At 40.7% G+C, this 24,425-nt stretch overlaps 1 protein-coding gene across 1 annotated transcript in view; it reads left to right on the forward strand.

Moving 5' to 3' along the window:
• The window catches only part of Ctnna3 (catenin alpha 3), a 1,414,880-nt gene that overhangs the window by 252,024 nt on the left and 1,138,431 nt on the right, over positions 1-24,425 (forward strand). Inside the window, exons 9-11 of the mRNA XM_036167773.1 lie at positions 9,327-9,341; positions 12,597-12,612; positions 14,411-14,674. Of these exons, the coding sequence (XP_036023666.1) occupies positions 9,327-9,341; positions 12,597-12,612; positions 14,411-14,674 (295 nt within the window). The remainder of the gene's footprint in view (positions 1-9,326; positions 9,342-12,596; positions 12,613-14,410; positions 14,675-24,425) is intronic.

A 24,425-nucleotide genomic window follows, 5' to 3' on the forward strand; every position in this document is an offset into this window, starting at 1 on the left:
TCAAGAAAAATCACCTGTACAATAAAGATAATAAGATTGACAAGACTATAGGTTATAAGACAATAATGAAAATCATATATATAAAATGCCTACACACACACACACACACACACACACACACACACACACACACACACATTCACAATTTTAAATCCCAAACTGAAATTAGGAAAATCAATTCAACTATAATAAGAGTGATAGAGTTAACAAAAGTACACTGAAATGGTCCCTTCAACGTGACCACTGAAAATCATAAAGCACCATTAAAGAAATCCACTATGACAGAAGTAGGTGGAAGAAGAGTGTATCATGTTTTGGAAGACAACATATTTATAATAGCAATGCAACCCAAGCAGAACTACAGGTTGAATGTCATCCCTATCAAGATTCAGCAGGGTTTTTTGTTTTGTTTTGTTTTGCAGAACTGGACAGTGATATGAAGTCACAACATGTCCACACGGTTGGGCTTGCCCGGTTCAAAATAGCCATTTCCAGGTCAAAACATCTTGCGTGACTAGGACTCTGTGGCTTTGCATGGTTGCGTAAAGTGTGCACGGCCATGTAATCTACACGCATGCATGGAGTTCCTGCACGCATGCGTGGCCCAACCTTTATAAAGCAGGCGCCATCTTGCATGACTCTCTCTTTTACTCTTTGGTTTTGTCGTGTTCGGGACGTTTTCTCACAGGGTAAGAGCACCAAATAACTAACAGACAGGATGATCCTAAATTTCATATGGAAATGTAAGGGATCAAGAATATCCAAAACACACTTACAAATAAGAAAAATGTTGGGGAATACCGAATTCAAAACTTACTACAGGGCCCAGAGATGTTGCTGAAAGCATGCTTACCTGAGCACCACCAATAACAAGAACTTGCTACAGTAAAAAACAGTGTAATAAAACAAATACATAGACCAGTGCACCATAATCCAGAGTCCGACTAAACCCTTTGATTTATGGTCAGGAGATTTTTCAACAAGGGTGCATCAGCACGAGTCAATGGAGGAAGAACAAATGTTTGCACCTGATGGTGCCAGGACACATGAGTATCTTATATTTTTGGTTGTAAGCCTAGCCTTTAAGGCTGAGCCATCTCTCCAGCCCCACATGAATATCTGTAAGCAAAGGAAGGAACTTGAGCCCTTTCTATCCCAAAAAGTGAGTTAGAGGCGATCACAGTCTTTTAAGAGCAAAGTTTATAAAACTCCTAGAAGGAAACGTGAAGACAAACCTTTGTCCCTTCCAACTGAACAGTCACCTCTTCAGTGCGACAACAGAAGCATGGGTAACAACGGAAAAACCATGAACTTTGACCCCAGAACCTGCATCAGTGCACTCCAGCTAAAAACGGGAAAGGCACTCCAGAGAACGGTGACGTGATGGGGCCTATGGTTGCAGAGGGATACGAGTCCATCACCGTCATGGCAGCAAAGCATGGCCAAGGGCAGGTGTTTTGACTGTAGCAGCTGAGAGAGCTCAAATCTCAGATCGAAGGCAGGGTATCCAGAGAGAGCAAACTTGAGTTTATAAACTCTCAAAGGCCATCTCCAGTGACACACTTCCCCCAACGAGGCTGTACCTCCTAAACAGCACCGTCAAATGGGGACCGAGTATTCAAATGCCTGAGAATATGGGGGGAGGGAGCATACATCTCTTCCAAACCACCACATAGAATATTGTGGAGGGATTGTGGGAAACGGCATAGATTGGTTTGAAGAAAGAAGTGATAGATTCAATTCTGAATAAATGACGATAATGGATAGGAATTTTTTTTCCTTGACAGATTGAACATGACATACAAGAAAGAGACATTTAAAGATGAAAACAAACTTTTATTTAGCTTGAACAACTGGAACAAATGGCATTCACTGTGGAAACTGTGGGCTGGTGGAGCTCAGGTTTTCACATCTTGTGTTTGAGAGGGCTAGTGAGCTCACCAAACTCTTCTCTCAAATCTCTTAGGCATCTCCTACCTCCACATCTAGAAATACCCACTCCTCTTCCTATACTTTATATTTCCCAGACTAACTCTTATCTAGTTCATCAGTTTTAACCTACTCTCTTGATGTCAGCATAAAACTAACTATTTCTAGGGGAAATGAGATTTGAGGGCTAGATGCTCATTTTTGATTTCTATTCTCTTACAGCAGGCCAATCCTACCGCATAGACACTTGTTGAAACTAAACCAGGGCAAGATTGTTGACCTCAGTTGTTAACACAGGGCCACCAGCTTGGCTTTTGCACAACATAATTGTTGTAGAGCACTGTTATCTACCTTCTGTTCAAGGCCTTGCTTCCTGTTAGCGAAGACGCTAGAAAGCAGGTACTTTCTAAGACCGCCTCAGATTCACAACAATAAGGTCCGAATGATGCCATGGTACGCTTGTGCCAAAAGTTATCATTATTGGTTTTTCAAAAGGGGCCTTGGCCAGATCACTTTCAAGGGTAGTTTATAAACAGATACCATTAGCTTCATTCAGAACACAATTAAAACAATTCCTTTCTATGCTTAGCAGATCTTACTATTTTTTTTTTTTTAAAAGTGTCATCACGACTATGACTTTCCAAGATTAGACATTTCATTTTGTGGATAACTAACTTATCATCTACTCTCACGGTATTCTCATTTCCTCATTGGTGGTAGTGGTTATTATTAAATCATTAGGACTTGGAAATACTCTTATGCAAAGCCCAGTCATTGGGGGCGTTCGAATATTTGGGCCCCAGTGAAACAAGCTGGAGAGAGACATAGTCATGTTACCATGTAGGTACAGCGGAAAGCAGTGGCTCGATGATACGTGTTAAATTGTACTACGGAAGAGGAGGGTATGAGTGGAATCAGCACACGACAGACTGTGATGTGAGAACCCAAGAGACTTCAGAGGATAAATAGAGAGTTCCAGAAGGTACAAGGGAAGATGAGGACCCCACTCATGCAACTGTCCCAGGAACCTGATGTGACTGTGTGGCACAGGCAGAAGGCAGACCGGGGTGAGCTCATTCTCAAAGTAAACACTGTGAGCTTTGTAGATGTATCCTGCTTGTTAAATAAGAAACACAGAGCCAGTTGCAGAGTTAAAAACCACGAGGTCAGAGCCAAAGCAGAAAACCTTACCCTTCACTGCTTCTGCGGTTCCTCCTCTCCGCAAGAGACCTACTTCTGTGCGTCCTGTCTATTTAAAGACTTTCTGTTCTCCTCCCTCATTGGTTGTAACCCAGCCACATGACCTCCTCGTCACTGCCTGTTTGTACAGACCTCCAGGTCTTCTATGGTTGGTATTGAAATTAAAGGCGTGTGTCTGCTATGCTGGCTGTGTCCTTGAACACACAGAGATCCGCCTAGCTCTGCCTCCCAAGGGCTGGGATTAAGGGCGTGCCCCACTACTGCTCGGCTTCTGCTCTGGCTTGCTCTGACCTCAAGGCAACTTTATTGACATACAAATAAAATCACATTTCAATACAAATAAAATATCACTATAGAGCTTTATCATGGTGCGAGCTCTATTTATAATACTTTATAATATTCCCTGGAAAGTTGTAAAGTGGTGAAGGAAGATCAGCTTTAAATCTTAAAAAGTTGCCTCTCGTGGGATTACAGTGAAGAGTAATGATCACTCTGATAAAACAAAGAAACAAAAAACCAAAACAACAGCTACAACAAAAAAACATGTGTTCTTATCCTTTTCCTTCATATGCCCCTTTCTCCTGTGTTCACATGCATACATTTTTATAGGAATAAAATAGTCATTTCTCCCCCAAACTTGTGCCCTACTAAAGACAAGGAAACAGGCACACAGGGAAAAAAAATGGTAATGAGTAGAAGTATGGAGGCTGTTTCTCAAGGCTTCGCCTGGCTCAGTTGGCAATCAGGACCACTCAGGCTGAAAAGACTCAACAAGACAAAGGGAAGTGTTAGTATTTAAGTGGCGCTAGGAACACGTCCCGAACACGACAAGACCACAGAAGAGTTTTATTAAAGAGGATAGAGGTGACAGGCCTGTGTGAAACACACGTGGGGGGAGAGAGAGACTCATGCAAGATGGCACCGGCTTTTTAAAGGTTGGGCCGCGCATGTGTACAGGAACTCCTGTGGGTACTCCACACATGCGTGTAGATTACATGGCTGCATGCGCACTTTACGCAACTATGTAAAGCCACAGAGTCCTGGTCCCTCGAGATGTCTGACCCGGAGATGGCTATTCTGAACCGGAAATAGTTAGGCGGTCCGCCGGGCAAGCCCAACTGTGTGGACATGTAATCTCTATCAGGAAGTGTGTGTAGAAAAAAAGACAGTGGTTTCTATTTTAGACATGTTTATTTTGATCCCCAAATTTAGCTGTGCATTTGAAGAAGCCTGAAAAGGTGAGAAATGCCTGGCAATTTCAACCCCATGCCCACTGTTGCCTAAGAGGCAGTAAGAAACATGTAGGGAGTCAATATGGCCTGAAGTTTGTTCACGGCACTAGATCAAGTAAGGAAATGTGGGAGAGGTATTTTGCATTGAATGATTTAGCCTCATTAATACCCTGGAAAGTTGGAATTATTATCCTCGGTTGGTAGCTGAAGTTAGGTTAATTATTTTACTTGAAATCGCCTGGGGCTGGAGGGTTTTTGCATTGGAATTCCGACCTTGTAGTTATGGTCACGTCTTGCTATTTCTATTGTAATGAGTCTGATTTCCTACCTTGGAAATGTGCCACCTGTCTTTTTTTTTTTTTTTTTAAGCTTATTGTAGGTTTATTGGGCCCAGGAACATGTATGTATTATCTATTTTCCAATTTTTCCCAAGGTCAATTTTGTATATGCTATGAATATAAAGCACAGAATAGATTGAATTAGTGAGGCAAATATCAGGGCTAATATTTCAGGACAGAGGCCAGGGACTACTTTCCTTCCTTCCTTCCTTCTTTCCTTCCTTCCTCCCTTCCTCCCTTCCCTCCTCCCTCCTTCTTTCCCTCCCTCCCTCCCTCCCTCCCTCCATTCCTTCCCCCCCCCCCCCTTTTTTTTAGCTTGGCCAATTTGGATTTGAATGCTTCCAAATGTGAGGAGATAGTTTACAGTATGCCTGGGCCTCGCCACTCCCTCTTGCTCACACCTGTCCTATTCACACCTCCTGCTTAGGATAAACACGAGAATATGTAGTCTCAGCTTTAAAGAGACACCTTAGAGCAGGTGTTTCAAGTTGAATTAAACTGAGAAGCCTAACAAGATTCTCCTGGAAAAGCAACCATTAGGCAATCAGTGCTAAGAGATTATATTTAGAATGTGTCTTTGTTATGAAAAGTAGGTGGAACTGTTGAAGTTGATAGTGGTTATTTTCACCCTTTTCCCATGTGTCTCTGACATACTTTTTGTGCCCTTTGAATCATTCTCTGGACCACATTTCAGTTTCAAGCCATCATTTTTTTCCTCCACGAAATGGGGAGAAGTGGGGGGACTATGAATTTCATGAGGCTGGCGTTCTTGCCTCAGGCAGACTTTAATTCACGAGTTAGGATACCAGAAGGTCATTCAAAGCTTCCACTGAATCAGTGGCACTCTGTCCTTCCTCATCTCAGAAACTTGAAGGATGAAATCCATGGAGAATGGGGAGGGTGAGTTTTAGAAAGAAATTGGCCATAGATCTGTAGGCCAGAGCCTACGGGACAGAAAGAAGACAGAGTGCAGGTCCAGCATGACTGACACGGAGTCCCGTCAGTTCTGCGGTCTGGGAGCTTTGGCAATTAGAAGGCTGGCAGACACTAGGGTGAGGCATGGTGAGGTGGTCAATCTAGTTGACTCACCCACGAGGTCTAGGTACCTGCCTCAGTATCAGCCACATCCTCAGATATGGCTCCGAGGCAGGGGTACTCACTTAGGACAAGACATAGCAAGGAACCAGTAACCCGAACTCCCTCCTGGCATCCCTGAGCCCTAGCCAGCACAGGACGGCCAATGGGACCACTGCCATTTCCATCAGTGCTGCTTTTAGGTTTCCTGTCCCAAAACAGCCTGGCCAGTTCCAGCTCCAATTCCCATCCTTAGGTTTTCTCATCAATCTTATTCTGCAGTTCACTTAAGGATAGTGTTTGCAATCTGAGTCAGTCTAGGTATGACATTTTTTCCCCTTGGTCTATTCTCTGCTGAGTTTCCACAGAAGGATAGGACATAAAGAAAATCTTTTTTTTTTTTTTTTTTTTTCCTTGACGGTCTTTGAGACCAGATGCTAAAGCTACAGATAACAGAGAAATAATGTTGGGTAAAAAGCATATTGAGACATGATCCAGTCTTGAATCTTATCCACAGCTGGCCTATGAATGAGGAAGCATTTGAATGCTTTGGGTAGAGGAAGCATCCTGTCAGCTCAAGGAGGTTGATGTTCTGAGAACAATTGCTGTTGGTCCTTTGTATGGATTTGTGTGTTCCTCTGGAGAATTATCCATTTCTGGATGGTTTTTTTTTTTTTTTTGGATAAATATGCATAGAAACACTTCTTACATCTCCCCATGGGATTCCTCGAGAAAGAATCTCTGGCAATATGTTGAGCAGAATAAACTGCTGTATAACCATAAGGGATGATTGACTTGCCTGGAGGCTGAGGCAGGAGAACTGATTCTGAGAACAGGCTGTCAGATCCCATCTTAGAGTACAAGCAAACAAGCAGGTGCTGATGTTTGCATAGGTGATTTATTTGAAATTGTTAGTGTTTATTCTCGTGTCTTTCAGCGACCCAAGGTGGTATGTGTTAATGACCCCAATACAGACTTTGGAATTTCACTTACTACTATTTACCCAGTGGTTTTCCATTTGCCTATTTGAATACGATCACTTCTTTTCTTCTCCCCTTTACTGAGTTTGACCTATTAATATAAAATATGATGGGCTGGCAGTAGAAGGCTATCTCTGCTACTTAATGATGTCTTGATTATAAAAAAAAATCTCAAAATCACCGTTTTCTTCAAAATTGTCTTTTCTTGGCCATCTGTTCTTGTTGATTATCTTCTGTCCCGCGGGTCAGTCATGGTCAAGTATTCCCATCTCCTGATTGATGTTGGAGAAAAACATTAAACTCAGCGTGCATGTGCACTGTTGTGTCCTCCAATAGAACGTGAAGCAGCTCAGTGACCAATAAAATAGTCAGCGTGTGGCATCTTGGCAGAAGGAAGACTGAGGAGAGAAGCCAACCCCACAGAGCACACAGGCTTTCCTGTGACATGTCTTCCTCATCTCCAGAAAACAAACACTGCTCTTTCTTCCCATGACTAGAGCGGTTTTTATCAGCTTCCGAAGCTTCATTTGAACGCCAGGAAGAGAAATGTGAACATTTGCATGTAGCTATGCTTTGCTGAGCAGAGTATCTGCTGAGGCTACATGGGCAGGGATGCAGCTTAGCTGGGCCTTTTCTCAGAGCCTCTGAGATGCAGCTTCGTCCCAGGGCACTCAGAATCAATTGCTGTATAGACTCTCTAGCTCTGGCCTTTCTGAAGGCCAGCTCATAGCAACTTTCTCTTTTTGTGTTTATTTTCAAGCAGTCCGATTTTTTTTTTTCCTTTTTCAAATACAATTCCTTTAACCAGACAGAGAGTAGACTGCATATTCAGTTTTCTCATCATCCCCTTAACATGGGAAATGCAGTCAGCAGGGCTGGACCTCGGGAGACTTGTACCAATGTTATTTGCTAAAAGAAAGCACATGGCACAGATACTGGCTGGCTCTACTAACATGTTTGCTTCCTTAAACTTAAAGTAATCTTACAATGGGGCTGGAGAGATGGCTCAGCAGTTAAGAGCACTGGCTGTTCTTCCAGAGGTCCTGAGTTCAATTCCCAGCAACCATCTGTAGTGAGATCTGGTGCCCTCTTCTGGCCTGCAGGCATACATGCAAGCAGAACATTGTATACATAATAAATAAATAAATCTAAAACAAAATTATAAAAAAGAAAGTCAAATATAGTGCCAGAGATGTGCTAACTTATCAGGCCGAACTCTAGGAGTCCAGTCTAAGAGAGGATAAGAGGGATTCTTATGAGCAAGGGGCATCACGATTATGATGGGAAAATCTACAGAGACAACCAAACCAAGCTAGTGGGAACTCATGAACTTTGAACAACAGCTGTGGCGCCTGCATGAGACTGGACTAGGCCCACTGCATTATTGAGACAGTTTTGTAGTTTGATTTGCTTAATGGGCCCCCTGGCAGTAGGATCAGGCTCCATCCCTGGTGCATGAACTGGCTTTTTGGAGCCCACTACCTATGGTGGGACACCTTGCACAGCCTTGATGCAGGGGAGGGGTTTGGACCTGCCTCAGTTGAATGTACCAAGCTCTGCTGACTCCCCTGGGAGACCTTACCTTTATGGAGGAGGGAATGGGGGATGCGTTGTAGGGGAAGGCTTGGGGAGGGCGGGAGGAGAGAAGAGAGAGAGATCTGTGATTGGTAAGTGAAATGAATAAAAAAATTCCTTAATAAAAAAAGAAAAAGTAATCTTAAAATTTTTATTTTACTTAGTCATGTATTATGAGGGATTAGTGTGTGTGTGTGTGTGTGTGTGTGTGTGTGTGTGTGTGTGTGTGTCTGTATGTGTTGTGTGCTGCAGTATGTGTGTGGAGGTCAGAAGACAATTTGTGGGAATCTGCTCTACCTTGTGGGTCCTGGGGAATCAAACTGAAGTCATTAGGCTTGGTGGCAAGGGTTTTTACCCTCTGACCCACCGACCCACCTTGTCAGTCCTTATATCAACTCATAATTGCTGAATTACAGCAGTCATTCAGAAAATCATATATAGTTTACACAGCTCAAAGTATGTAGTTCAGTGAAAATTTCCAGCAGACACCTGCGTATCGAGCACCTAGAAAAGGAAACAGAATTACCAGAGTTAGATTTCTTCTCTGATCAATTCTTAAGAATAATCACCATTCTGATTCCTGCTCTAAATTCATGTTGTCTGAATCAAAGCTTTTTATAGATAGACTCAAACAACACATACTCCCATGTGGGGTTTTTCACTCTCTTGCTTGTGGCACGCTCTGTTGATTCTCATTACTTTGTTTCCAGTTTAGAACAGTTGGGAACAGGAATATCTTTGTGAATATCTTTGTGTCTTTTGATGAACATATGAGCACATTTCCATATGTGTGCATCATCTCCCAGGGGCAGGAAAGCTCAGCGGGACATGTGTACACTCAGCTGCAGGTGGGTGTGGAAGGCAGCTTTCCAAAGCAGTTCCGCCAATGGTTTCACTAACATTTAGTGTGGAGATAGAAGTAATTTAAGTTTAACTTTCTGTGGCTTTTCATATACAAATTTGTTTGAAATCTCTAGATTAAATGATATTTTCTACAGTTTTGATTTCTTGGAGTAATAATAAGGATACCTGAATTCTTGATCTCCCTTTGAAGTGTATCTTCCTCTGATTTTTTAAAAAAAGATTTATTTGCTTTTATGTGGATGAGTGATTTGCCCACATGTATGTATAGCCTGGTACATGCAGAGACAAGAGGAAGGCATTGGATCCCCTGTACTGGAATTATAGAAGGTTGTGAGCCACCATGTAGATGCTGGGAACTGAAGTGTGGTCCTCTGCAAGAGTAGCTTGTGCTCTTAATCACTGAGCCATCCCTCCAGTCTCATATCTGACTTATTTTTTAATTCATTGGTCTCCTGTTTCTTCAACAAAGATATGTTCAACTCATATGCCTTGTGTTGCTAGGTAATGGGATTCAAAATAATAAATTATATGCCTTTCATTCAAGGGAATGATAATGAACTGGAGGAGACAGACTCTCTCTCTTTTTGAGATAGGGTTTCTCTCTGTAGCTTTGGAGCCTGTCCTGGATCTCACTCTGTAGACCAGGCTGGCCTTGAACTCACAGAGATCCGGCTGCCTCTGCCTCCCGAGTGCTGGGATTAAAGGTGTGCGCCACCACCGCCTGGCTCATGTGTCACCCACTGTAGTCTACATGCTTCTACCCTTTCATGATAGCTGGTAATAATGTATTGCTTCCTTGAAATGAACTAGAAGAATAGATCTTAAGTAGTCCGACAACACACACATGTGTGGTGATTAGGTGTGGTGAGAGTGCTGCTAATGAATTTCATTATAGAAATCATTACATGATATATGTTGTGTGTGTGTGTGCATCATATTATACACCTTGAATATATGCTAGTTTACCAATTATGTCTCCAAAGCTGGATAAAATTCCTCTAATAAATTTACTTTAACCCCCTTTAAGCTGAGGATTTTCCTCTATACTGTAGCTTTATTTTAGTTTCTATATAACTTTAAAAAATCACTTATTTTATATGTGTAAATGTTTGCCTGCATGTATGCCTATCATGTGCATGCAGTAATCACGGAGGCCAGAAGAGAGCATGAGCTCTTCCTGTAGCTGGAATTACAGGCTGTTTGCCACCATGTTGGTGCTGGGAACTGAATCTGGGTCCCCCACAAGAGCAACAAGTGCTCATAAGATCTGAGCTTCCTCTCCAGCCCTCAGTTTCTATAAAATGTCTTTGTTTGTCTACACTTTTGGTTTGAGAACTTTTTCGTGATATTCTCAGCCCTTACTCAACATAATGCCTGATGCATAATATTGGCTCAATAGTCTTTGGGTGAATGGTTGAACTAGCCGATAGCTTAGAGCATTCTGTTTTTGTAATATGTACTCTTTAAAATCTCTACATATATTTCATTTTCCTTGCCAGGGTTAAAATTCATATGTTACTCTCTCTACCAACTTTTGTAGACATGTACGGTCTTCTCTTTTCTTTTTAATCCCATCTGTGAGTTTCTTCATCAGCTGGAAGCATTTATGTCTCCTAGGCTTGGAAATCCTGTGTGTGTTTTTTCTCTGGCACATTTAAAAAAGATATTAAATAAGTGTCAGTCCTTGAGAAGCGGAATTCTGTATACCTGTCTATCCAAGGGCATTCCCATTTGACCTTGATACTGAAGAAGTATTTTGAAATGGATTGGAGTTAGGATAAATAGACAGCTTATGAACCCATAGTATCATGAGTTAAAGTAACCACAAACACCCATAGTAGGCTTTAATTTAGGAGAATGGTTGCCATTTATCCAGGAGTGTATTTGGCACATTAAGAATATAATGTGTAATATCACTTATGAGCAATGATCTTGTCTTCTCAAATGCGCTCTATAATCTCTACCTCACTCCCTTTCTATACACTGTCACAGTGTATTAATTTTGCTATGCTTACAGAACCTTTTGTTCCTTTCAGGTTTCACAGGTTTGATATTTGGGCGACTGGTGCTCATTAAGAAGTTTGTAATTGCCTTAGGTAGGGATGACAAGGCACGTGTTTAAAAGCCAAAACATGTTTGTACTTTTAAAAAGCCCAGCATCCTTACAGTGTTAAAGCAATGCATCTTATAGTAAGATAAACCTAGCCACCTCCAAAGGAAAGGAAATGATATTTTAAAACTTTTAACCTTCCTCTTAGTGATTTATGTACACTATTTTCCACCTAAACGCTGACAATATCATTCTAAATAAAGAATTATGCAAGGCTACTTTAGAGGAACTTATGTAATATGTGTTCTGATTACGTTGTCTCACACAGAGAGTCTTCCATGGCTCTTTCTGAACATTTATGCTTTTTGTGAGTATTTCTCACAGGGGCTGTGCATCCTTTCTATTCATTATGTTCTTTATGTGATTTACATCTTTATGTGTTCTACAGTGTGATTTACATTGGTGAGTGCTGCTAAAACCAGGGATAGGAAAATCACCAAGACCATCAGAGGACAAAATCTACATATCATTTTTGATAAAAATTTAAGGGATGATTCATTATATTTCTATAATCATTTACTGCTTTCCATCTACATTCCATTTCTTACATCTCTGTGGCTTCTAAGATTGGATGAGATTGGCATGCTCAGGGCTGCATGGCTGCAGGCTCTATTCCATTGCTGCTGTTCTTGTGCATCTTGTAAGAAGGTTGGCAGAAGTATCATTATCTCCATTTTCACAAATGGAAAAACAGATACCGAAAGAATGGGTGACTCCCATCTTTTAGTTTTAATGTCAGAGTCAAAGCTAGGACCCAGATCAGAGATAAGGGGGAAAATCATGGGAGGCCAAGAAAACCACAAATTGTCTTTTCTAGGGTAGTTAATGAGCATGAGCAGTGGGGTTGGCAGCTGCTTTAGCTGTCCTCCCTACAATTTGTAAAGAAGTTAATCTCCAAAAAGTCTGCATGGGGTAGAATATAGCTTTTGTTTTTTAGAAGAGAAAGAACTAAAAATACAGTAGTAGCACAAGCCATTTATTAACCCTAGCAGCAATGTCCTGGGCAAGCAAGAATGTTGTGAAAACAACCTCAGGAGTGTTTGTAATGAGTAAACTGTTTAGATCTCTGTTCTTTCACCAATCTCTCTATCTTGACACTAAGTATCTACTTAGTTAACATTGGGCTAGGAATGATAAACTTCAGCCAAAGCTGGGATGCTCAGTAACTTGCTGTGTAGAAGTACTTTATAGGTTGTGTGATATATAAATTTAGACTCCATTCTTGGATAATAAATAAAACCCTTCCCAAACAGGAAAGAATGTAGTATTGTCAGGATGAGGGCTTATTAACAAGCTATAAAAGACAAAATGTATCCATTTTGTTCTGCCCCTTGACAAAAGATAGTGTTTTGAAACCTCAGCTTTCTTGTTTTAAAAAAATGAGATAATAATCACATTTATCAAATTTTTATGAATTTTGTAAAAGATACTGCATATGACACAACACATGACCCTTGACAACTTTTCCAAAGAAAATGTGTGGAAGTAATTATGTATTTGTAAAAAAAACAAAAACAAAAAAAAACCAAAAGCATGACAGTATAGAAAATTCCTTTTGTCCAAACAAAAAGATCACTTTGATGCACCACTATTAACTACTACTAATGGCCTTTATTAGGAATTACCAGGCTTGCACAAATGCCTTTATTCTGTTTTAGGATCCAGTCCAGAGAACAACATTGCATAATTGTCATGTGTTCCATTCTGCTCTAGTTTATGGCAATTTATCAATAGTTTCTCTTATTTGACAAACCTTGATGATCTTGTGAATAATGCCCATGCATCATGTGGCATGTTTCTAGAGCTGCTCTTACTTGTACTGTTTCTCATTATTAGACAAGGGTTATGGGTCTCGAGAGAGTATCCCAGAAGTGACACTTGTTTGTGTGTCACAATGTATCCTTGTGGCATCACTGATAATGCCAGCCTTCATCCTTTGGTTAAGATAGTACTTGACAATTTTTTCCCTACTGCATCCTAAGCAGTTTTAACCAGCCATCGTTTATGTTTATTGTTTCTTCTCTGTCTGTGATACTCTCCAAGGAGAATTACTCCAAATTGTCATATCCACAGAAACATCCTTGCTGACTGCTTGCACTAAAGCATTTCATACTTCAGTTGCTATTATGTTTTTGCATCTTGTTTCATTTGTATTTTCATTGCTTGAAACTGGCTTGTTTCTAGGTTTGTCTCGTTTATTATTTGTCAATAAGTTTTGTCCGTACCCCCACCCCCCCACAATGAACTTCAGAATGTCAACAGTCCGGTAGGAGTGCTCATAGCTGTACTCCTGGATTGTAACAGGACTAAGATATGCTAAGTGCTTAGCAACTATTTGTTGGATAAATATCAAAGAAAGAAAAAAATATAGATTGGCTTATTGGCATTTCTGAAATAGAAAAAAGGGAGTTGGATGGTGAAAAGTTTAATTTAGTGTTTTTAATTCACTTGGCTTGTTTCAATGAAAAGTTAAATGCAAATATTACTATCTATGGAAAACAGGTTAACAGAATGTTAGTAATTCAAGTTGCCTGATAATGCACTTAATAACGTGTCAGCGTTTTTAGTGACTTATACGGTGAGATGATTACCCTTAATTGTTACCTTGACACAGTCCAGACTTACCTGGAAAGGAAGCTTCAATGAGGTGTTATGTAGGCTGGCCTATGGAGACATCTGTGGGGGATTATCTTGAGTACGTTAATTAGGGTAGAAAACCCCATCCACTGTGGGCCGGCCCCCAAAGAATAAAAAAAAACAATAAACCCAAACCCCCCAAACCATACATTTTTTCCTTCAAGTTGGTTTTGTCAGAGTATTTTTATCTCTGCCAACAGGAATCAAATCTAAGACAACATATATGGCTGACATCTCCCTATCTTTATGACCTTTACTTAGGAACTGCCTCCTGTTTTGTATTGTAGACCTTCAGAACCTGAAGACTGTAGAGATTCCTGACGCCCTTGATGAACTCCAGTTGACTGCTTAGCGCCTACATCTTTTGATTTATACTGCCCTACTCACCCTAAGGGAGCATCCAGGTAATATGTCTTCCTTCTGTGACCACTAGTAAGAGTGCTTTTTTTTCTTTAATTTCTCCTTTTTTAGGACTTAAAATCTCCAAGCCAGAGGGATGAAATCGCAGGGGCCCGGGCCACCTTGAAGGAGAACTCCCCCCTCTTGCATTCGATTTGTTCAGCTTGTTTGGAACATTCCGATGTTGCTTCGCTCAAAGCCAGTAAGGACACAGTCTGTGAAGAGATCCAGAATGCTCTTGATGTAATTTCAAATGCTTCCCAAGGCATCCAGAATGTGCCAGCACTTTCTGAACCTCAGGCGGCAACCCTGGGAAGTGCTCTTGATGAGCTGGAGGTAAGCGGAGAGAGCCAAAAATGTGACTTAATGTCTCAGTACAAGTCAGCAGAGGCAGACTTCCGGTTCATACGTGGGAGTTGAGAGAACTTGTATTTTATCAGGCTCTACTCAGTCTCCATGACCTTTTGGGGTCTTCCAGTGAATTGATTTTAGCAGCAAAGTTTCCTATCAACTCACTCAGCATTCCTCTGCCAAAGAAGCCTTTAAGTCAGAATTGCCTGAGATTCAAGTGAAGATTTTATTTTACATAGATCAGCTTCTAAAGTGGAGGATTTATTTGCTGTACAATATTTATTATCGGCAGTGCTCTTTGACAAGGGCTTATATTTTAGCAAGAGCATGTAGGCAAAAGGCATACTCATCATTATAAACAACCAAATTGCATATCAGATTATAAAGGGGAGAGGTAGTCTCAAAGATTTGAGGAGTTTTATAAGTCAGGAGCAGATGGAGATCTAGAACATAGGCCCAATGCCATGTCCCCTGTGTTTGTGACAGCATAGAGGCCAGGAACCTGGGTGGAGTCAGCAAGGGGGGGATGTTCACAGCCCAGGCTAAAGAGCCAATGGGACCAGGCCATAGAAGGCTGTGCAGGCTTTTCCTCTGAGCAACTGGGACTCTTTACAAGGCATTAACACGCTGAGACTCAAGTCCTAAAGGAAGGATGTTAGTACCACATGAGCACAGAGTCAATGCAAATAAGGTGAGATGCTGGCATCCAGGCGGGAGGCTATGGTAGGAATCCAAGCTCACCTCATACCTTCCATGTACCACTTCACTCTGTCATATGTGGTCACGAAAGCCACAGCAAGGCTCAATTTTGTTAGTAGGAACCCGCTAGATAATTATAGAATGAATGGACACATGGGACATGGGCAAAAGGAGAAATCATAGCTGGTGTCGCACACGGAGACCTCTAGCAACATAGCAAGGAGTTCATGATCTGCAATGCTATTAGGAATTAATATCTGGGCAGTGAAGAGACGGGATGAAGTCTGCCTGGGAGACAGACCTACAAAGCCAGGGCCAACTGACAATAGATAATTAGAGAGCATTGGTTTTCAGAGTGTGCCTTACTAGGTTGACATACACAGGCCCTTCTGCATCTTTCTGTTGCTGAATAAAAGTCACCTGCCTGGTGAAGATCATGGACTCCAGAGTCAGGAGGATTCATCTGTGCAGTGAAGCTAGACTTGTCCACAAGAGGATTTTGAGTTCTTCTTGAATGGAAGGGATAGTTCTCATACATTTTATACAGCATGGATAGTTCATTTTAAAATTTTAATTGAGTAACTTGATAGGAGAGGTTTTCATTAACCACGGGAAGGCTGTGGTCATAAGAAGATGAGAAACCGAGTTTTGAACAAGTTGAGGGATTTATCAGGCCTTCAAGTATGACATCAATGAATGCTGGCTATTCTAGTCCAACAAGGAGTGAGGGGAGGTAACATAGTGTGATGCTTAAGGATAAAAATTCTAAAGCCTTCATTCATATATGGTTTATAGTCCAGCTGTGGCACTTGCTGTATTTGTGACCTTGGGAACAATATTTATGGCCCTCTATTGTCCTGCTTACAAATGTTCCAAAAACAACAGCACAGTGTTATCAGGTTAAATTAATTCATAATGCAAGTGTGGTTGTTCAGAGCAATACATAGTAAACATTCAGTTTTGGAAGCAGATTTTTCCATAATGAAAAAAGTATTTATAGTTAAAATTACCAAAAAAATTATATAATGCTCATATTATTCTTATCAACTTTGTTGTAAATTCATTCTTTAATTGCATGTCTTTAAATAGGGTCTTTATTTCTAATCCAGTATGATTAGCAGTATTATTGTATATTATTATATTCATGTGAAAATGCATAAAATATCTATATGCAGAGGTTAGGAACTCTGTCTGATAAGGTAAAAAATATGACTAGAAACTAATAATATCCCATCACCCAATATTCATTCTCTGTAATGAACACACAATTATCTTGTGTGTTAAAAGCATATCCTTTTTTTCATTTGTCTTTATTAAGAAATTTTCTACTCACTCTACATACCACTCACAGATCCCATCTCCTTCCTCATGTCTTCTTCCTTGTCCCACCCTCTAGCCCTCCCTTCCAAGCCAGCCCACATCCCCCAAATCAAGGTCTCCCATGGGGAGTCAGCAGAGCCCGGCACACTGAGCCTAGGCAGGTCCAAGCCCATCCCCACTGCACCAAGGCTGCACAAGGCATCACACCATTGGCATTGGGCTCCTAAAAGCCTGTCCATGCACCAGGGATGGATCCCGAGTCCCCTTGTCTGGGTGCTCCCCAAGCAGTTCAAGCCAAACAACTATTTTCCGTATCCAGAGGGGCCTAGTCCAGTCTCATGGGGACTCCATAGCTGCTAGTCTATAGTTCATGGGCTTCTACCAGTGTGGCTGGGCATCTCTGCATGTCTTCCCATCATGGTCTCCACATCCCCTGCCTGCAGAATCCCTCCTCTCTCTTATCAATTGGATTCCCAGGGCTCAGCCTGGCTCCTGGCCATGGATCTCTGCATCTGCCTCCATCAGTCACTGGACAAAGGCTCTATGAAGGCGGTTAGGGTATTCACTAGACCAGTCACCAGAGTAGACAAGTCTAGGCACCCTCTAGACCACTGCCAGCACTCCCAGGTATTAAAAGCATATCTTGATGTCTTATCTTTTAAGATTGAAAATCTCCTTTTCTAAGATTAGTCACAGATAATAGAAGGTAGCAGCTAGATGCCAGTAAACTGTTAGACTCTAAATAAAAACAAAACAAAACAAAACAAAACAAAACAAAAAAAAACTTGGGGACCAGAATGCATGGGAAACTCAATTGTAATTTGAGAAGCTTGGGGGAGTTAATCAGTTATTCTATACCAGGTAGTAAGGGAAATGGTGTGACTATCAATAAACACATAATACGTTCATTTCCTGGAGGAGGGGAGCAATTCCAGGTGATGGGACGTTTTAGTCCTGTGTATCTTGTCTTTGCCCCTTCCAAACACCGTCCTTTCTAAAATACGTCCACATTCTTTTGAAACCTTGTCACTCTGGTCACCTAATGTTCTTAATGATACTGTCAGCCTCCCTGAAGCAGTCTGTAAGTCACACACCTGCTCCTAGAGGCATTTTATCTCAGCTACCAGAGGCGGTGGGCTGAGGAGTGAGCCTTTCCCAAGGGAACCAGCTGCTCGATGTGATGTAGACAATGAACAGGCATTTTGCCTTCTTCATGTCTATTTTCTGTTTTCCTTCTAGATAGTTGCATTCAAAAGAAAGCTGTTGTATTCCACTCTCTAATTTGCTCCCCTGTTAAAATAAAAATGGGGCTTTGCATATGTTCTGCTCCTGAATACATATAATATTTATGCAATATCTTCTATTAAAATGGTTAGCAATCTGTAGATATTACTTGGCAGATATCTTGAGATATAAAATCCCATCCTTTGGGTTGAGAGTGTTTTTTCCCCTCTAAATAAGTAGTCTTTAACATAAAAATAAAATGTTTCTAGATGACTAACGTGTTTTAAGATTTACTTATGTTTTAAGTATGTATTTATTTAGATTTCCAGGGGCATACATGTATATATGCACACACAGAGGCCAGAAGAGAGCATCCTGTGTCCTTCTCCATCAGTCTTCACCTTTACTTTGAGGCAGGAGCTCTCTCTCCCTGAACCTGGGGCTCTTATTCTCTTGGCTAGACTTGAAACCAGCAAACCTCATTGATCCTCTTGTCTCTTCTCCCCTCGGAGCTGAGGTTACTAGTGTGTGTTAGATGCTTGGCTTGTTAAGTAGGTGCTGGGATTTGAACTCTGGTTCTGATGCTTGCACAGCAAGCACTTCTAACTGCTGAACCATTTCTCCAGCCCCTCCAGCTAAACATTCTATGTGAATTGTTCACTTGATTATTATACAGTATCACCATTGAAAATTTTGTGTTTGCTTGACAGAAAATAAATTGAGACTGAAGCTGTATATATTTCTCATCAGAAAGCTAGTGGACAAGAGTCTTTCTGATTCCTGAAGAATTTGTGGGTGTGCTTGTATTGAGTTTTCCTAGCTAGAACTTAAAACACTCCATCAAAATTCAGCACAATACACGCTAAGGTTCTTAGTTTATATGAATCATCAGAAAAGTTATAAATGTAACCAAAGTCTTTCCAGTGGATTAAACACTGTCCATGGCTCATTAAGTAGAAATAGTCTCTATTTGGGAAATACTTCTTGTAATGGGGTGGAACTTTCCAGAGGAACGGGCAGGTGGAATTTGTATAGCACATTTTCCAAAGTGTGTTAAACAGATTTGTGTCCAGAGATGTTCCCACAAAAGACCTCATTTATCCCCAAAGTTTTCCAAATTGATCCTCCACTGAGACATCGTTGGTTTATCACTTCAGTTTGAGGTGAGTGCTATAGAAAGGAAGTAGCAGAGGCTGGAGAGGAGAAAGTCTGGAGAAGGGTCTTTTCGAGAGCAGAAGACCTCTTATGACCCCTTTACTTCTGAACAAACAGGCAAAAGACCTAAAATCCTTTCCTGAGAACCCAATTCTGTCTTAACAACTGAAATTTACCTGTAGTCAAAGACAGGGCTTCAGAACAAAATTCCTGAAAAAAAAAATATATCCAAGTTACAAATAATTGCCAAGGCTTTCTGAACTAGATAAAACAGAATTTACTGAACATTTAACCTTTTAACAATAATTTTGTGAGTTAAATGGTTGTACTTTATATTATTTACAGGGAGCTATATTGGTAGAGGATCTGAAATAACCTTTGCTCTATTTTGCTCCTGCAAATATACTACTATGAAATAAATGGATGTAGTAAATACTCTGTTGGGAGCCAGACTCATTAAATGTTTATAGTGTGAAAATGTATCAGAACACTTACTCAACAGCTACCATGCTAAAACTTCTGTTAAATCTTTTATTCTGGGTCATGGCTGGTTGTGGATATGAGACTTGAGATTTATTGGTGGAGAAAATAGAAGCTGAATTAGAACACTGTACAACTTAAGTTGATGGATTTATTGGAAAGGCTAGTGTGAATTAATTATTGAGTGTCGCCCCTGCATTTGTGACTGAATGGGAGTTGAGAAGTGTCACATTGTAGATGAATAGAATTTTGAAAATGTCATTAAGCAGGAAACTCTGCCAGGGAAAACTGCATTGACAATTTGAAGTCCATTAACACACATTTCTCTTGTGTAGAAGGAAAAAACAAGCATTATAATCATAATAGGAGTTATTTGCATCTGTCTTTTAAGGTGACGATAATGAAGGACATGTGTAGTTAGTTTATTTTCAGGAAAGCTATATTCTTTCCTTTATATATTCATTTATATATCATTTTGTATTCAAATTATTGATAATTTCATACATGCATATAATGTGTATTGACTAAATCTATTTCCCTTATTTACTCTCTAATTCATGTCCTGTTCCCTGAACCACTTTTCCTTCCCAACTTCATGTGCTCTGTTTTTAAAATCACTGAGTTCCATAGTTCTTTCTCTATGTACCTGGGTGTACATAAAGGTGTACCAGAGCATGGGTACCACATCCCTGGAGAAAATGACACTCCATCCTCTAGCATCCATCAACTGCCAAATAGCTTCACACTAGGGGTGGGATTTCATGAGCTTCTCCCCCATCCAAGTTGGGATTTTGGCTGGCTAGATTTTGTGTAAGCAGTCACAGCCGCTGTGAGATCATGTGTGCAATGTCCCAGTCAGGTCTAGCAGATGGTGTTTTGTTGCAGACATCTACTACCACTGGCTTTAAGAATCTCTATGCCTCCTCTTCCACAATGTCCCTGAACCTTGGGAACAGAGGGAACAAGATATAGGTGTCCCATTTAGAACTGAGAACAGTTTCTTATTCTGTCCATGTTGACCAGTTGTGGCTCTCTGTATTATTACAGAGAGAAATTTCTTTGATGAGTATTGAAAGATGCACTAATCTATGGGTATACTAGTGTGAACATAGGGGGCAGTTTATTACTATTTCCATTGTGTAGAATAGTAGTATTGGGTTCTTCCCTAGGGTCTATGACCTAGCTAGTTATAGATATTTTTTTGTGGGGGAGGGCAGTTAATGGCATCATGTGGAATGGTCCTTACATCCAATCAATAGTGAAACAGTGGTTGGTTACGCCCATAACATTTGTGCCATCATTGCATCAGTGAGTCTGTCTTGCCAGGTCTATCACTACTGTCATTTGCAGAGTTCATGGTTGGTAAGGCTACCGATTACTTTTCTCCCTTGCGTGAACCTTGTATGAAAGCTAGCCAGCAGGGATAAAGCTTCCAGGCACCAGCCTGATCTCTTTATGTGCTATGATTCAAGTATTCAGTATCTTAGGCAATAAGGTCTTATCACCAGGTTCTGAACAGTAACACAGAGCAATAGAAATAACCTATAATTTTTTGAGAGGTGTTCTATGGGACCCCACTGACCATCAACTGGTAAAGAGGTATCCCATATCTGACAATAGGCTTTTTCTTTTTTTGTGATAGCCTATGTTGACTGGGAGAGGCATTGCCCCTCCATTCTAGGATCTCCCCATTTAAACTCCCTTTACATATGTACTGTATATATTTTAGGAAGCTTCCATAGAGGTGGGTTTTGGTACGGCTTTTCCAAATGTCTTTAGTGTTAGCTACCCCTCCTTATATTCCTTCTCCCCATCCATTCCATCCCCTACCTCACTAAAACTTTCATGTTCCATTATATGACTTTGTTTAGTTATAGCTCCAGGTGCCTAGAACAATTACACATAGCCAGTGCCAAGTGACTATCAATGAAGTAATAAGCACATGCAAATGTGCCACCTCTCCAAGTGTTATCACAGTGGATGCCATTTTCCTCTTTTCTCCAACTGGAATTGAATAAACTTAGTAAGGGATTTAGCTTTGAATTGGGCCATGAATTTATAGTGAGGAAACCAAGAAAGTAAATTAAGGCTGTGCTTTGGTCAGAATCTTTCTGTGATAAGACAGCACAAAGAGAAAAAAATGCATATCTACATTCCTTTCTCCAAAGAGCTGCCCATCTTTGGTCTAGGTTCTCTGAAACTTCCAAGATGTGTCACCTTTTATTACAAATAGTAATTTTGGGTGAACACAGTTCTTACTGTCTTATGTTTTCATTTAAATGAAAAGCCAGACCTCTGTCAATTAGATAAGCACTTAGGAACTCAGGAAGAAAGTGGCTGTCACTCATTTATCTAGAATTACTTTGTATAATTACTATTTTAAAAAATATTTTTGTTTCCAGAAATACAGCAAATTAAAAGTAATTAAAGTGATGAATAAAATTTTAAAATACATAGTTCATCTGTTGAGGGATATTTTTTTAAAGGACACATATAAAGAAATGTCAAATTCACAATAACCCAGCAACAGGATTTGCTGGAATATGTAGCAATTTATTTGTAGTTAAAGCCTGGGGTTTGAACTTTGAAAGACCAGCTAAGGGTGAAAGATAAAAATGTCCATTGTGTAGAACAGTAGTATTGGATTCTTCCCTAGGGTCTATGACCTAGCTAGGCACAGATTTTTTTTTGTGGGGGGGAGGGCAATTAATGGCATCATGTGGAATGATCCTAAAATCCACTCAGTAGTGGAACAGTGTTTGGTTACACCCATAACGTTTGTGCCACCATTCCATCTATGAGCCTTTCTTGCCAGGTCCATCACTATTTGCAGAGTTCATACTTGGTAAGGCTATATTACTCTTCTCCCTTGCATGAACCTTGCATGAAAACTAACCACCAGGGATAAAGCTTCCAGGTTGGTACCAGCTTGATTTCTCTATGTTCTCTGATTCAAGTATTCAGTATCTTTAGCAATAAGGTCTTCTAGCTGGAAGACAACATAGGAGACTGTACTGTCTGGTTTTGTGTGTCAGCTTGACACCAGAGAGGAAGGAGCCTCAGTTAGGGAAATACCCCAGTGAAGTCCAGCTGTAAGTTGATCAATGGGCGAAGGTCCAGCCCAAACTTGGTGGTGCCCTCCCTGGACTGCTGGACCTGGGTTCTATAAGAAAGCAGGCTGAGCAAGCCATGGGAAGTCAACTGGTGAGCAGCACCCCTCCATGGCCTCTGCTTCAGCTCCTACCTCCAGGATCCTGCCCTATTTGAGTTCTTGTCCTGACTTCTTCAGTGATGAATGGCAGTGCTGAAGAAAATAAAGAGAATTCTCTTTTTAAACCTGGATATGGTGGCATAGGCCTGTAATCTCAACACTTGGGGACCTGAGGCAGGAGAAAGCCACATTTGAGCCAAGTCTGGACTAACATAGTGAATCCCTGTCACAAACAACAAAATAAAAGATATATTCACTAACACAGCTAAAGGACCTTCCTCCACATGAGCCAAACAAACCCTTTCCTCCACAACCTGCCTTTTGGTCATGGTATTTTGTCACAGCAATAGAAACCCCAACTAAGACAGAGACCTTTGTCTTCTGCTTTGAGAAAATCTTGGATGGAGGTACCTATCTGTGTCAAGACTTAATCAATGATGTTGACAATACCATTTGTGGCAATTGGTTCCCATAGAGGGCAACCTACAATCATTTGAAAAAAAAATCAGAGCCAGCGTTAATTGCTAGGACAGTAAGGTGAGTTCCCCATTCCCATTGTACTAGCAAGTATGATGGAAAGAGCCTACATGGTAAGTGCTGATGCCAGTAGGTATAGCTGTCAACTATACCTTGTATGTACAGCATAAAAAGCCTACAGGCCTACACACTGAGTGCCGATGCCATCTGTGGATTAAGACTTGAGTACTGTCTTAGAGAAAGCAAAACTGTTCAGAACCCTAGTCAATCAAAAGCATCTCTGGAGATCCAAGACGGAGATTTTTTTCATTTGAGTTATTGACTTTATTTTTATCCTTTAATATAAATAGCTTGTAACTATTTCTAATGTTGGTCAAAGAATTGTGTAAAGAATTCTGATCAGCCCTGAAATAAATTCTGAGAGAGGGGTGACCGTCACCATTGCCTGTCATGGAGTCTACTGAATAATAAATAGTATTGTCTCAAAAAAAAAAAAAAAAAAGAGATCTTTACAAGAAACTGGCAGTCCTTAAGGTTTGATCATCTCGCTGGTTGAATGAGAACACTAGCCCCTACGGCAAGGAAGAGTCAGAAAACTTGACTAGCTTAGCCTTGGCTCTGGGTAGCACCAAGGATCACACCCACACACCCAACCCCCAAACCTCCAAAGAACAGAATGCACCTAGAAGTTTTCAAAGCAGGATCCTATCCTTGTGTGGACTTTGGGTCAGAATTTATATTATCTGGGTAGCCTCTTAAACCTCAGCAGAAAATCTAATTTAAAGTTGTCCTATCTCAGTAATACCTCAAGGGACCTGGAAGAAGCAAACTCAGACTCATACTGAACTTTATGCCCAGTCTTCCAAAAATTCTAATACATCTCCAAAGAAGATAAGTTCTCATAATACACAAATAAACTGAACCATTGTGAGCGACATTTGACAAAAGGGGTGGGCTGCCAAGAAAGCCCTTTCCATTACAGACACAGATCACAAGATGTGGACTATAAATTAGTTGTGTTAACTATACACCATTCTCCCATTTATTTATTATGACTATAAATGTGCTGAAGGAACAACAGAATTCAAAAATTGAGCAGACAGTATTACTTAAAATGAAAAATACAATTATGATTATTAAGTTGGTTAGGCCCAATATGATCAGGTAGAG

Source organism: Onychomys torridus, chromosome 18, assembly GCF_903995425.1.
Source record: "Onychomys torridus chromosome 18, mOncTor1.1, whole genome shotgun sequence".
Taxonomy (NCBI): Eukaryota; Metazoa; Chordata; class Mammalia; order Rodentia; family Cricetidae; genus Onychomys; species Onychomys torridus.